Source organism: Lipophrys pholis (genome assembly GCF_963383615.2).
Source record: "Lipophrys pholis genome assembly, chromosome: 4".
In the NCBI taxonomy this organism is placed as follows: Eukaryota; Metazoa; Chordata; class Actinopteri; order Blenniiformes; family Blenniidae; genus Lipophrys; species Lipophrys pholis.
In genome coordinates, this window is record NC_137637.1 from 30,652,136 (window position 1) to 30,667,289 (window position 15,154).

At 40.9% G+C, this 15,154-nt stretch overlaps 1 protein-coding gene across 1 annotated transcript in view; it reads left to right on the forward strand.

Annotated features, from left to right (window-relative positions):
• st3gal8 (ST3 beta-galactoside alpha-2,3-sialyltransferase 8) overlaps positions 1-15,154 on the forward strand; it is a 20,266-nt gene continuing 5,112 nt past the window's right edge. The window contains exons 1-4 of the mRNA XM_080461590.1: positions 1-92; positions 10,441-10,769; positions 12,018-12,165; positions 12,246-12,384. Coding sequence (XP_080317716.1) covers positions 10,622-10,769; positions 12,018-12,165; positions 12,246-12,384 — 435 coding nt within the window. The 5' untranslated portion in view covers positions 1-92; positions 10,441-10,621. The remainder of the gene's footprint in view (positions 93-10,440; positions 10,770-12,017; positions 12,166-12,245; positions 12,385-15,154) is intronic.

Genomic DNA, 15,154 nt, shown 5'->3' on the forward strand with positions numbered 1-15,154 from the left:
AGTCTTCAGCCCGCAGCCTCACAAAGAGAAGAAGAAAACCCATCCGGCCCGCTACTCCTCCTCCTCCTCCTCCGCCGCCGCTGCTCCTCCATGTAAGTCCTCCTCTGCTTCCTCCTAACGGTGCTTTGTGCCCTTTTCACCGGCTTGTGATCCGCGTCAGTGTGCGTCCCGGCCCGGGCTTCTCCTCCCGCCTCCCCGCGGTCTGTCTCCGTGCGGGACCGTGTGAGAAACTTCGGAGCTCCGAAAACTTCGCAAAGTTCCCACCGAACTTTATTCTGGTTATGTGTGACGCTTGTTCTGGTCGTTGTCATGTCGCAGTTTATTTGTGGTGAGTTGTCTCGTGAGTTAAATGTGAGACGGAGAGAATAAGAGGAGGTTGGAGCTTCTAACGGGGGGCCGAGAGGGGAGAAGAGTTTCCACACTTTCTCTTCTCTCCAGCTGCTCTCCGTATTATCAGGCTGTCAGTGTCCTGGAGCCAGCTTTATCCTGGAGCCAGCTTTATCCTGGAGCCAGCTTTATCCTGGAACCAGATTTATCCTGGAGCCAGCTTTATCCTGGAACCTGCTTTATCCTGGAACCAGCTTTATCCTGGAACCAGTTTTATCCTGGAACCAGCTTTACTTCTGTCAGTGTCCTGGAACCAACTTTATCCTGGAACCTGCCTTATCCTGGAACCAGCTTTATCCTGGAACCAGCTTTATCCTGGAACCAGCTTTACTTCTGTCAGTGTCCTGGAACCAACTTTATCCTGGAACCTGCCTTATCCTGGAACCAGCTTTATCCTGGAACCAGTTTTATCCTGGAGCCAGCTTTACTTCTGTTAGTGTCCTGGAACCAGTTTTATCCTGGAACCAGCTTTATCCTGGAGCCAGCTTTACTCCTGTTAGTGTCCTGGAACCAGTTTTATCCTGGAACCAGTTTTATCCTGGAACCAGCTTTATTCTGGAACCAGTTTTATCCTGGAACAAGTTTTATCCTGGAACCAGTTTTATCCTGGAACCAGCTTTATCCTGGAACCAGCTTTATCCTGGAACCAGCTTTATCCTGGAACCAGCTTTGCTTCTGTCAGTGTCCTGGAACCAGCTTTATCCTGGAACCAGTTTTATCCTGGAACAAGTTTTATCCTGGAACCAGCTTTGCTTCTGTCAGTGTCCTGGAACCAGCTTTATCCTGGAACAAGTTTTATCCTGGAACCAGCTTTGCTTCTGTCAGTGTCCTGGAACCAGCTTTATCCTGGAACCGCCGCAGACAGTCCAGCGCTGCTCATAAAAGCTGTTTAGTGTGCGGCTGGCTCACTCTGAGATCTGTTTCTCATTACACTCCCTGTAATGTCCGTTAGCTGGCAGCTCAGCGCCCCAAACTTGGGCAGCAGTTCCTGGTAAAAATCTGTTTTAATTCACTTCTGACTGCCGCCGGTGCTGTAATATCAAAGTATGTTTTCTGTGGCGTGCAGATACGTGTTTCGATGCGTGGACTCTGTTTGTGTCGCGTCTCTCATTCACTTCAGTGCGTTTTAAACAAGATCATATATCAAAAGAAGTCTAAAGTTTTAAATATATTAAAAAATAAATATGTAAAATGTTAATAATGCGACACAATATAAATTCAAGTGTCTATTAAAACCGTTGACTTTGACTCGCCCCACATCGGGGTATAGTACACGTTAGTTGTGTAACTTGGAAATGTCTTTGTTTTTGTTGGATCACCGTTAGATTGTACCAAAGCACATAATGATGTGAATCCCCGCAAATCGTCTCAGAAGTACTAGAAGGTGTCTCCTTCTTGTCTGCAAAACACTGAGCGATTATAGTGAATAACAGCTTCGCTCTCGTCTTGTACACTTCTTTTTTTTAAAAAACTTCCACTCCGCAACACAGTTTTTGTGACGGAAGTGAGCGTCGTAAGCATTGAGTGAGCACCTTTAGTATCACTTCACTGGCATTTCATATCTGCGTGGAAATAAAATTACATCTACAGGATTTAATTATTAGACTTTACTGGCTGATTTTGGCGAAAGACCGTATTTGTACCATCTCTTTTAATTTGGGCCAAACTTCTAGCAAATTTCATTTCATACTTAAAGTACTTGGATATCATTGTTTTCGTAGATAAACGATGGTTTAGTACATTTTTTTATATGAAAGAGAAATTCCAGCCCTGCAGCAGTCAAGTTCATATCTTATCAAACTTTTTTGATATGAATGAAAGAACGCGATCCTTGAAATATTGTTTATTTTAGCCTTCGGAGGCACAGATGGGTGATTAGAGAGAAAATTCCTCCCGACACAAAGCGGTGCTGTCAAAATAGCCTCTTCTATTGTTTGGGGGGGGGGGGGGGGGGGGGGGGGGGGGACTTTCGTCTAACAAGTTTGTCCACAATGTTTTGCACAAGTTCGCATTAGGGTTTGAGTTTCGATTTTTTATTTTTTTCTCAATGCACTTAAAAATGACTGCAGACGTATTTTCAAAAGTTCAACTTTATGGCTGCGATTGTCCTCGGAGCTAAAATGCATATAAACAATCCCAAAATAAAAAGGAAACGAGGCTCCGTCATTCAACAAAGTAAAGCTTTAAATCAGGTTAGAGCAAAAGTGCAACAGCAACTACGGAAACACACAAGGAATGGTGGAACGGAATGAGGAAAAACTACGGGGGGGGGGGGGTCGAATTTGCAAAATAAAAATCTTTTTTTAGCTATAAATTCTATAAATCAGTTAAATGATTTTCTTTAGTGCCCCTGGTTTTCAGGCTCGTGAAGCCATGCAGTCACCGTGACACCCTGGAGGAGAAAGATCTCAACTCTAATGATGTGTAGTGAAATACGGCTCTGATGGGACAGAACTCATTCAAGCCATGAAAAACAGCCCCCGTGTACCCCAAATGACCATATATTATGTTTCTCCACATCCCTTCAGATCATTGCTTTTGTTTTTCTGTTTTTTTCTACCACTGAGCTTGTATTGGTCTTTCTAATGAGAGGTTTACACACTGCAACTCTACTACAACATAACCTACCATTTAAGAATAGCCTACCCAAACTATATGTTTACACATATAGGCTATGGCGAGGAGTCGGTAGTTAGTGAATATATGTTTTCCAATGGAGGGTGACGAGAATTTTGGTTTCATTTAGAGGAGCCTATGACTAAATGTATATTTGTGGTTCTGTGTGCAGCGGGAGTCCATTAAAAGTCAATCTGCCAAATGGACTCTCATCCCTGCATATAAATCTGATACTGTGGCTGTAATTACCTTCGTAAACAGTTACTTCTATTTATGACATTGTTTGAAGAGAGGACATTTCAACAAGGAAATGTAATCCGCACAGGCACTGAGAGAGCGAGTTCTACCGAAACTCATGTTTTATTGGCTTTACTGCTTATCGCTGCATGGTCTTGCTATTCCATTTAGGAAATTAGATTAAATCTAAATGCAGGTGTGGATTTTGTGGTTGTGGTTAAACCCACTAAAAAACAAAACAACAACAACATTTGATCTCCTGCTTTCTGTGCCCCAAATACAAACTCTGTTTGCACTTCACCTGTGTGTAAAACAGTCGGTGTGTGTATCTCTACTCATTTTCTGCCATGTTTCTTGTAGTTTGTCACCCAGATGTTGCAGCACAATGACAGGATATATCAGCACAATGACAGGATATCAGTACAATGCCGCAGCCTGTTGGACACCTTCTCCTCCCGCTTTGCTCTCTGGCGTCGTCTCATCGCAAACGTTTGCGGACGACACTGGAGTAACCGCGGTCGTATCGGATATCGTGGTGGTATTCAACACTACTGCAGGGTATTTGGTCCACCTTAAAATCCCCGTTGTTTACAGTTTGGTCTGTCGGAGGAGTCCACCACCTTATTATCGCTTATTGTAGTTATCTCCTTGTTCCACTCCCTCTTTGTGGCACCAGCAACTTCCTGAGACGCTCAAAGTTTTTTGGTGTCAGTTTAACTGCAGACGGCCACGGAATTTAATCTCTTCTGTCACGGTTTCCCACGGATACTCCTTTGTTCAGGTGGAGCGGAATAACAACAAGAATACTAATATTCTATAAGCGTTATAAACCTAATCTACAATAGTTATTCATAAAAATTCTTGCCACTACGACTGTTAATGAGGATGTTAATAAAGATAAGACGTTTCTTATATTTGTACACAGTTTTACATTTTGTTTAGAGAATATTGTCTGCTATTTTTTATGTATTTCACTTCCTATTTTTTTAAATGCTGCATCCGCATTTTTTAAAATGACAAAATACCTTCTTTATTTTCACAACTATCGAAGATTATTCATTATAAATAAGTCATTGGTATAATGACTTAAAATGTATTTGACTACGTTGCATTTTTTTCCCGACCAATTCTATCCTGTAGTTTCACGTAATTGTGCATTTTCTTTTATCAACAAGTTTCCTGCTGCTTGATTCAACTTCAATATCGTGTACTTATTCCGCTGTGTGAGAAAACAATGAGAAATATCAACTGATTTATGATCAAATCCAAACTTTTTTTTATCTAAAATGTAGAAGAGAAGAAGAGTTATTTTAGCACAGTAAGCCATAAGCCAGAAAATGTTGATATGGAAGTATTTCTGGATTTCAAATGGACTCAAAATTGTCGTTTGATGATTAAATAACTAATTAATATGTTTTTTGCTGCCTGCAGATCCAGGTTTTGTTATCGCCTGTATTGTTCACTCAATATTTCAATTTGCTTCAATACGACGATAAATACGCATAAAACCTCCTGAACATGTGGTAATTAGAGTTTCTTTTCTTCTCTTTTGCCGTCTATTAATTTCCAAAGTACTGGCTTGGGCAGTTTACTGGCCTGCAATTTGTCATGAGCTTTTGACAGAAGCGACAGTAAATCACTAGAGAGAAATATTTTTGACTTTATTTCACTGCAGCCGTCAATCATGACGTCTTTTAATAGGATCCAATTATAAACTGGGAGCACATTTATTTTGAAAAAAGAATTTTTATATTACAGAAAGTACATTTTCTTTAAAGGGGTGGGTTTTTTCACTGCTCAGCCGCAGACTGAACTCATGGTGGGGTTTCATAAGGGAAGTTATTGTGAGACATCATCGACTTTTCTCTTATTTCAATCTTAACATGGTTTTGGTATTGATGTAGAAAAGGGTTCTGTCTGTCAGGGTTTTTTTTTTTTTTTGTTTCTCCTTTATGAGACCCTGTAATATTCCTAAATCGTTTCTGTATGGGTCTGTAACAGTCGTTCCTCTCATTTGACTGTGTAATTGTGATATTTAGGTTTACGTGACATCGGAAACAGGACATTGAAACCAGCATAATTATAGATGGAGATGCAGATTGTGTAGTCTGTGAGTCAGTATTTTAAGTAATTACAGAGGCCGACTCTAAATCTGAGCTACAGACATAGATTGTTAGCAGATTGCGAGCTGTCTCTTCCCTTCAAAATTGTTTTTCTCCGGGACACAATCAAACATTCCTCTACTATCCGAGTCTGTAAAATAATGATAATAAACAAAAAAAAGGAAAATCTGAGACAGCCAACCCTCAAGGACGGTTATTAAATAAAGGACTGTACCATTTGACTAATAAAGCAAAATGGTAAAATTACACAGCTTCAACTGTGAGTCAGCGCAGTTAACAGGAAATGTCTAAGCTGTTGCTGATGTCAGAGTTTAAAGCTACTGCAGAGAGTGTGTGCGCCGTTATTACTGTTGTGGGTGCTCGGTTCTGTTAACACACCGCTAATATAGAAGCATCTCTTCCTGGTGAGGACGGAATTCGGGATAGTTGTGTATATTCCAGTCCCGACTACTAGAAATAAAAATAATATTTGAGAGTTATGAGCAGTCCTCAGGCTGCTGGCGTCCCGACACCAAGAAGACATGAGCATGTGTTTCCTTTGACTCGTCAAACTAACCAGTCGGTGACACTTAACAGTAATAACATTGTTTGGTTCCAGACACATGATGCTGCCATCAAACAAAGTTTTGGGCGTTTTTTTTTGTTTTTTTTTTGTCTGGGTTTTATTTTTTATTTTTTTTGCTTTCCTTTCCTGTGCAGTGAATCGGTGTGTCCCTTCAGTTTAGCTTGTGAGCGCTTCATATTGTGACACGGGAGGGTAAATGAAGCCGGGCAGGCTGTGCTGCAAACTTAATAAGCTAATAGCTTCCCCTGTTTGCACTCTGTGACTCTGCTCCATCAAAGCTGCCAACACATGCTGCCCGGAGCTCAGGCCACAGTACTGTTGTGTTATCAAGGGAAGAGAATCTAAACTTAAAGCCCCAAATTTCTCAGATTAAATGTTAACTTCTCCCGTGATTGTGAGGAACTAGTGCCGCCACAGCGACTGGATTCTAGTTAACAGTTGTATTTGAAATTAAATTTTTTATTTAAACTAATTGCAATAAACATCTGCCCTTATATTCGTCTTTTAAACTAGATTTATTATACTTGACGTCAAGGAGTGATCATCCAATTGAAAGAGAAGAAGATAAATGAATGATCTGCCCGTGTGCCACTCTGCTCCAGCAGAGGAAGGCTGTGCTGGGTGAGATTGTTTTATGTTGTCGCGTACAGGAATCCCACAGTGAGACAGCTGCTGCTCTCTCAGACCGGCGGACTCACTTTCCCTGCTCGAGGAGGGTTTAACCTCTGTGGAAACACAGATAACTGACCGGGGGAGTCTTTAGGTTCCAGGAAAACTGATTTTAAACAAAAAAATGGATCCAACAGTTAGAAGAGTGGAAGGAAAGCTGGGCCATTTGGAGAGGTTTTGTTTTCTTTGATTATTGATTCATGTTTGGAGTTTTCTTTAATGCCATTTCCTGTCACTGCTGTCAAGTTGGAAAACTTCAAAAAGCACAGTCTCGCCTGATGTGGGTGGTCGATGTACACGAACTGTACCCACGGCAGAGTTACGTTTTACTGTTTGTCTCGGCGATTTGAACTGGCATCGCTCTTCTTCTGTGGTGTCGTTGTTTTCCAGCCCGTCGCAGCTGCTTTCCATCCTGGTGTCAACACTGGGGTCAGAGGTCACGGGGGGTAGAAAGAGGGTGGTCACAGAGTTTTCTCAGCACAGGAAACCATGAGGCCTTCAACCTCGTCACTCCTCCCTCCTCCTCCCTCCAGACCCTAAAATAACATCCAGACTGTGACTCAGCTGACAGTCATTAACTCTTCACTGTCCTGCTGGCTCTGTGTCTGAGGCGGAGCCTTTATGGGCCTTTTAAGTAGACGTTTGCTTTCCTCTAATGACGATAACAGGGTCTCGAATCAGGTATTTGCACGTGTACGTCGAAGACTTCAAACGGGGAAAGTAAGAGCGAAGCCGACAGGACTGCTTCATGTTGCATTTACCTTATTCTGTTTGTAGAATAAGATTGAAATGTCATCGGAATGCTCTCTATTTCTTTTCAGACATGATATGATGTCACCTGACTGGAAATTTGAAGCTCAATTAGAATTGGACTAATGGCCAAGTCGTGTAACGCCCAAAGGGAATTATATTTGTTGTTGCTTAGTGAACTTGAGTGTAGAACAGAACAGAATGTAACCAACAATAAATTTACCCACTTTTACTATGTACTGTAACACACTTAAAATATTATCTTTCTTTCAGAACATTTCCAGTTTTCAGGGGACTCGTCTGTATGGATCTTACCTCAGCGCCCCAATCTGCTGCCATAGTAACTTAATTTATCTCAAACTAATGATTTGTTTCAGGGGCATGTTCCAGCATAATCTGAATCGTCACCTCACCTCACCTCTCCCTGCAATCTTTTCAACCACTCACTATTTCCAAGGGTTAATGGACGTGTTGTTTGAGCTGGAAAATTCCGATTGCTATTTGACGAGGCCTCACATGAGAAGGGACGGCGCTCTGGGTTTCAATGGGACTTACCCCGTTGGATAAAGGGAAGTGAAGGGATAAAGAGAGGCTTTGGGTCTTTTTGTGTGCAGTTTGCTTGTTCTATCCTTGTACTCCAGTTTTTTCCCACAGTCCACAAACGTGCCTTTGACGTTAATTAGTGACTCTTAGACGGTGGTGTGAATGAGCGTGTTCATAAACCCCGACGCGCAGGAAGAACATGCAGGTTCCACACGGGTGAGAGTGATTACACCCCCGCGCAGACTTCAATGTAGATTAAAAAAAAAATGTTTACGCATTTTTCTGTGCACCAAAATCTGGAAAATGTTTAACCGTGAAAAACATTTTTGGGGCCTCATAAGGCCTCTATATTACAGAAACTTGAGAAATACAAGCATGAGGCTTGATATTTCTAAAAAAAGAATGAAACTAAAGTGAATTAAATTTCTTTGATTTTACTGATTTTGACCTGCAATGACCCCCCGTCAATATTGACCGGCGCATTTCTGTCACCAGTCTCTTTGGCGCTGCCTCTCCGTCCTTAAAGCCCTTTGTACAGGGACAGGTCTGCACAGTCGATATGGTACAGAGTCGAGCCCTGAGCCAACGTGCCAATACAAAAGCTAATCTGGTAGCTTAGCTCTCTGAGAGGAACTTTCTCTTTGGGTGTGCTGCGTTCCCCCGCCTGAGGACGCTACAAATAACTATAACACATACGTGTCAGTGCATTGATTTGAAAAAGAAACGGTATCTGTCCGGACCCGTCTGATCTGGCTTACACAGCCACGGGGGTTGGAGCTGTGTGTGTGGTAAAAAAAAGAAAAAAAAGAAAACAGTAATGTCTGTGTTTTTACAAGAAGTGTAACACTTTTAAGATCAATCAAAGTTTTGGAATAAAATGCATATTTTATAAATCGTTGGCAATAATTTCATGAAAACTCGTTTTATTTTATTTAATCATGTGATGGAAATATCATGATGTTAAAAAAAAAAAAGTAGTAAGTGAACCAGAATTGGCCTAAACAAACTTGTTTTCTAAAGGCAAGATATTTAAACCACAACAGAATTGGAGTAATATAAAAGTAAATACACAAACACATTGAATACAGATTAAAGCTCAGGGGAAACTAACGCATGCCTACCAGTTTGCTCAGTATTGATCCTTATAGGAGGGGTGTTGTTTATTCACTTATTTGATTAATAATTGACGATTGTGTCGATAAACTCAAATTGTAAACGAAAAAGAATAAATGTACAACTAAAACCGATTCCTCATTTTTGTCATTGACGTGGTGAATAACTGAAAGTTGCCCCGAAGTGCAGGACCTGCTTACATCTCGTCTGCTGCCTTGTACCTTTGCTTTCTGTACAACACAGCGCAGATTTAAAGGAGCTTTAGTGGTGCTTGTAGAGGCAAAAGTAATACTATTAGCACAGTGTGTGTGTGAATACTTCTATTAATCACTTTGTGGGGACGTAAACCTGATTACGTGGACACATTGTGGGAACTCGTTTCCCTTTTTCTTTTTGGCTCGAAAAGCCAGTCCGCATACTGTAAATCATCAAATTGTGGGAGGAAGACTTGGCTCAAAGTTTGGATGAGGGTTAGAAAAAGAAGAAGAAGAACAGAAAAAAAGAAAAGGTTGTGATTGTCGTAAATCTCCAGGAATTAAAAGAATGTCACATAGTGTGAAATAAAGTGCAGTCGAGAAACAAATACAAATGTTCAGGACAGGTGACAGGTCAGAACACACACACACACACACACGCACACACACACACACACACGGGGCAAAAGATCAGCCACAAGCAGAGTGTAGGGCTGAAACAGGAGAAGCTGAACTGAATCCAGATCTGATTGGTATTCAGAGCCCGAGTCTGCAGGCAGACATTCCTGCAGGAGGGGAGGCGGAGGAGGTGGAGGGGAGGGAAGGAGAGAGAGGAGATGGAGGGGAGGTGCTGGGCAGAAGGAAGTGGGAGGAAATGGGTGACTGACAATCCAGGGCGGGACCTCTGTGTTTCGTCCCTTTGTTTTCTTTCCGGGGTCATGGACCGGGTGTCGGATATTGTTGTGGATGATGTCACTGTGCCTGACATCATCACTTGCGTGGTGACATCAGCAGCGACATGTCCGCAGCGCAGAAACGTGGCCGTCATCGCTTCAGTCTTGTCATTAACAAATTGGAGATTAAATTGTGGCTGAGGTCTGCGGATGTTTTCAACTTTTTTGATATTGATATTAAGAGAAAGTTGATTGATTAACACATATTTCCAATATTTAGGTGAAAGAAAAGCAAAAGAAAATACATCAGGGAAAGATGTGCACATATAGTGAGTGTAAATATGTCCAATAACATAAATATCAAAGAATGCAACAAGAAAGTCTGCTTAAATTTAACATGAAGTGCAATAGAAACTAGTCATAATGATATATATGGTAGTTATGTTGTCTACTAGACATATCTTTGGAATAAGTTAAAATAACTTTTTCATTCCAATCCCCGTTTTCATTCATCATTGTTTGACATGAATTTTCATGATGTTGTTGTCTTCTTTTGTTTTTCACCTCAGATTCCCTCTCGACCAGTCAGAACGCGGTGCTCAGGCTTCATGGAGGTGAAGCAGGGCCGGGTGACCACAGAAGAGCTGAAAATGTCCAGATGACGACAAATTACAAAGTCCACAATGCTGACTCAATCTGATCGAGTGACAGCTCAGTGACACGTCCGCCCCGCCGAAGGTCCGCGCAGCCATGCTGTTGAGGAGGAAACTGTGGGTTGTCGTGGTGATCGCTGTCATCCTCATCCTCATGCTTGCGAGTCAGGGAATCCACAAGAGACATTTCCAGCAGCTGTTAGCGCCGCCTAACAGCAGGGCCACGCCCACAAGCAGGGAGGCAGGTGAGGAGGCAGTTTGCTTAATGTGTTCTAGAGTACCGATACTAGATGGTCACTGGCATGTTCTAAATGGCTGCCAGCTCCCCCACACCTGAACCAGATAAACCTGAACCTGTCATCACCGAGCTTTAAAAATAAAGATAACTAATCAGTCATTACACGACTACTTTCCCTACAGGGCCAGGACTGGCAAACACTTGCATAAGTCGCAATTATGCTAACAAATTTCCAATTCAGTGGTATTTATATAGCACTAGTTAGATAGGAGGGTGTGGACTCTTCATAGATCACTATTGGGGAAAATCCCTGTATTACAGCTGGGAAATAAAATAGAGTATACATAGATAGACCATCTCTCATACCAGAGCAGACTTCAATATATCGAGGTTGTAGTGGAGTGAGTTGCCCTCTAATTATTTGGCAAACCAAAAAAACAACAAGAGTACAACCATTGTCCACTAACTTGTGCAATTTCACCTGACGATTAAATATTCACAGCACTTAAGAGTCAAACCAAGAATAGAAAAAGAAAAGATTTGTAGTTTCCCATCAGCAGGCATGGGCGACCTTAGAAAGGAATTACTCCTTTTTAACAGGAAAAAAACTGATTTGTTCACCGGTTTGTGATTACAACCCACCTCTCTAGAGAAACAAAATTACATGTATATTTTATAATTATTTTTTTAAAATCTGAACTATCTTGTATTGCAGACAGTATTTCAAAGGGATTCTTATTTTGCAGTTCACGTTTCCCTTTTAAAAGTTTGGTTTTGGTTTGGTTATTAGGCTGTATGATTTATATCAGTGTATGCTTATACTGACCAATAAGTTTATTCGTTGTTTTTAACCATTACTTAATTTTTAACAAGCATCCAGTCGCTTTAGTTTTAATCCCTAAAACGGTAATAATGCATCAGCGGTTCTCAGTGGATGTAATATTATAGTTTTGGTTTATTTAAAAGATACTACGTGAAGTTTATGTGCTGCGTTTTCTTTATTTTGAATGTTTTATATGTTATTTGCCTTCAGATTAAATTTAGTTCTTGGTAAGGGGGAAAAAAAATTTGGTAAATGGTTAAAATTTGCAAGACATTAAAGAAGAGGCCAAAGAACGAAAGTCAACAAATGAAGAGGTTTCAGCTCCTGGTGCAGCCGGGGTACAAGTCATGTTATGGCTGTACATCACGAGCAAGGTATCTGGATAAGCCAAGCTCCCATCATGCACTGCTTTATGACTCTGTTTGCCTACAGTTGTCCGAGCCACAGCGTCTCATGCTCACCAGATCCATGAGCTGACGCCCGGTCCTCCCAAAGCTATCCTGTCTGAGGCCAAGGAGAAAACTGAGGGTGACAAAAAGAAGGAGGAGGCACTTATAGAGAAGCCTGAGTACCACCAGAGGTGATACACTGAACGTCCTGTACCGAGTATCCCACGATTCCTGCTCAGCCTTGACTTCCCCGTGTGCTTTGTTGTTCCAGGCCCTGCGGTTGTTCTGAATCCTGTATTTCTGACCTGGATGGTTCGAGCTGGTTCAGTCAGCGCTACGATGCTAAACAGCAGCCCGTTCTCCAGGACAAAAACAACAACTTTGACCCCGACGCAGTCGCATGGTGGCTGGTGAGCTCAAAAAACAGGAGCCGTTTATATATTCCTTTGAGAAAAATAGTCATCATTCCTTACTCGTCAAGGTGGGATAAAGCAAGACTCATCAAATTAGATTATTTTCAGCCATTCTCAATGCTTTGAAAATCCAAAAGTAGTGATATTAAAATGCACAAATGAGTATCGATTCATCAGACTGAGGTCAGACATCCAAATCGAATGATTAGAACGGATTCACCAGGAATCAATCAGTGTGAACTGGGAGTTTTGAGTAAAGATCAATATATTCGGAGTTCAGACTCTAATCCAGTTTGGAGTCTGGAATTAGATCTTTCTCTAGCAATGCTTAAAGGAATTCCCTCAAAGTAATTCTATTCTATTCTAACAACGCACTTTGCACTTTAAAAGCCTTTTAGAGTGAGAAGCAGCCTTTGAAAAATCAGTGTTGGCAGTTGGTTTGGGTTTATCCTCCAGTAACTCCGTCTGCCACTGTCAAATACAGAAGGAGCACAAAGAGAATAAGAGCAGTGGAAAAGGTGGATCGTATGGAAGCATATTGGATTTACATGAAAAAATTTAAAATAGACTCTGTTTTTCTGAACTAATGAGATCATTATCTCATAATTATGAGGAAAAATTAATTATTAAAAACATTTGCTCTGTTTTTCTGAATTTATGAGATAATGTTTTCTGAAAAAAATAAAAATAAATTGGTTCTGATCTTCTGCATCAATGGGGCAGTGGTGCATCTTATTCCAAGCAGAAGTTCTGCTGGAACGTTGTAGGAAATAGGCGTACCCCAACTCTCAAGTTTAATCCAGTTTTATTTCCATTTGGGTTTGAGACAGTAGGAGATACCCTTGTGTTTAAGTATTGTTGATGGTGTTGTTTTTAGCTGCCCAACTTTGCAGAGGCACCTCAGGAATCTGTAGCTGTTAGGACATAAACACCACTTGGATCTGTTTGTCCAGGAACAACTGGGCAGATGTGACATGCTTAAAAGGTACAAGATGATGCATCTGAAATGCATTCAGGCAGGTTATGTGGTTACACAAGAGACAGTCAGGCAGCTGCTGAAAATTCTCGGATCCCCATGGAGTCCAACTGAGGTATTGGAATCGCCTTCAGAGAAGTTTGTATCAGATTCCAGGCCCAAACTTTTTGTGGCTAAAAAAAACCTTGATGCGACGCGGAACGAACTGCGGTACACAGTAAAGGCTCCTTCCACTAAGCACTGATTTGGTGAATGAATCTTTTAAACAAATCTGTCTTATGAACTCGTTGTAATGATTCAGTAACATCTAAAGAACTGCTTTGTGCTCATCACTATTCCTGACACAATATTTACATGGAACATGCAAATTCTACGTAAATACCTGATATGTTGATCGTGTTAGCGTTGAATTATGCACTGCTAAAGAGTTTGACCGATTTTCAGCAGCACTGCATAAAGGCAAGGAGCTCTTGCCTCATAATTATGAGATAATTATCTCATAATTCTAAGATAATTATCTCATAAATTCAGGAAAGACAGGACTGATTTAAAAAAAATTTTTTAAAACCATTATCTCATAAATTCAGAATTACAATGCGACAAAAAAATGGTTTGCCCTCATTATTACAATTTAATTATGTCATTAATTCAGAAAAACAAAGTGAATGCAATTCGATTCCGTAGGATCGGAACAAAAACAAAATAAAACATATATGGAATACAAGCTACATCGAGGCTGAAAAGAAAAAAATGACTTTTTAGTTATACTTCTTCACACAGTTCAGTGCAAGCTGTATCTCACCTGGTTCTGACATCTGATCAATATTGATAACACGTCAGCTGTGATCAGTTGGGACCTTAATTATTCCCATGAAGTATTGAACACCTGATCCCATCTGGGGGTGCATCACTGACAATGTTATGAAGCCGTTCTTACTTTTGCTTTGCTCTGTAAATGGACGTGGTTTAAAAGCAACAGAGTGTGAGTCATCTCACAGGAAATTGTTGCAGGCTGCACACGTCGGCGTGCCAACACCGTCTCTCAGAACTTCACCCGACGCACAGAAGAAATGCCGCTTGAACTGAACGGTGCTTCTGTAAATGCAAATTTGGATTTTCAGAAGACGTCAAATGTTTCGTGTTTGTCCCAGTGTAAGCTGTCAGCGGTCTGCACGAGCAGACAAACGTCCAAGCATTTTTTTCTTTTTTTCTTCCTTTAATAGATGAAGTCTTTCTGCAGAGACCATTAGCAGATTAAAATTAAGGGGGAGGAGAACGGAGGGGGCAGGAATGCTGCCAGTATCATCAGTCAGCTGCACAGTCCAGAGTTTATACTGCGTTTGTGTGTAAAAAAAAAAACAACCAAGAATCTCTGAAGATGCATACTGCAGCTATACTATAATATAGTAATACGTTAGGATGAATTTGATTCGCTGGTTCTCAAATAATGATTCAGTCAAAACTTCACGATCCGCTGCAGTTTGTCTAACGCTTAATATTGTTGATTATATCTGTCTTTACAGTTCGTCTTAGTGATAGCTCTGTCCAGAGCCTTCATGTCATTTAACACGATATTTGTCTGTCCAGTAGTAAACGATTGGTCAACTTTCTCTTTGTGCTGATTGTCTTCTGTGTTCCACGCGTTAAATAAATCATATAAACAGGTGTAACTGCACAAACTTTGTCATAAATGGATAACTGCTTTGATCTGATAAATTAGATGGCATTATGCTGTTTATATGATCCGATGAATAATCTGATAACTCTAGAAAATGGGGAATAATTCTATTT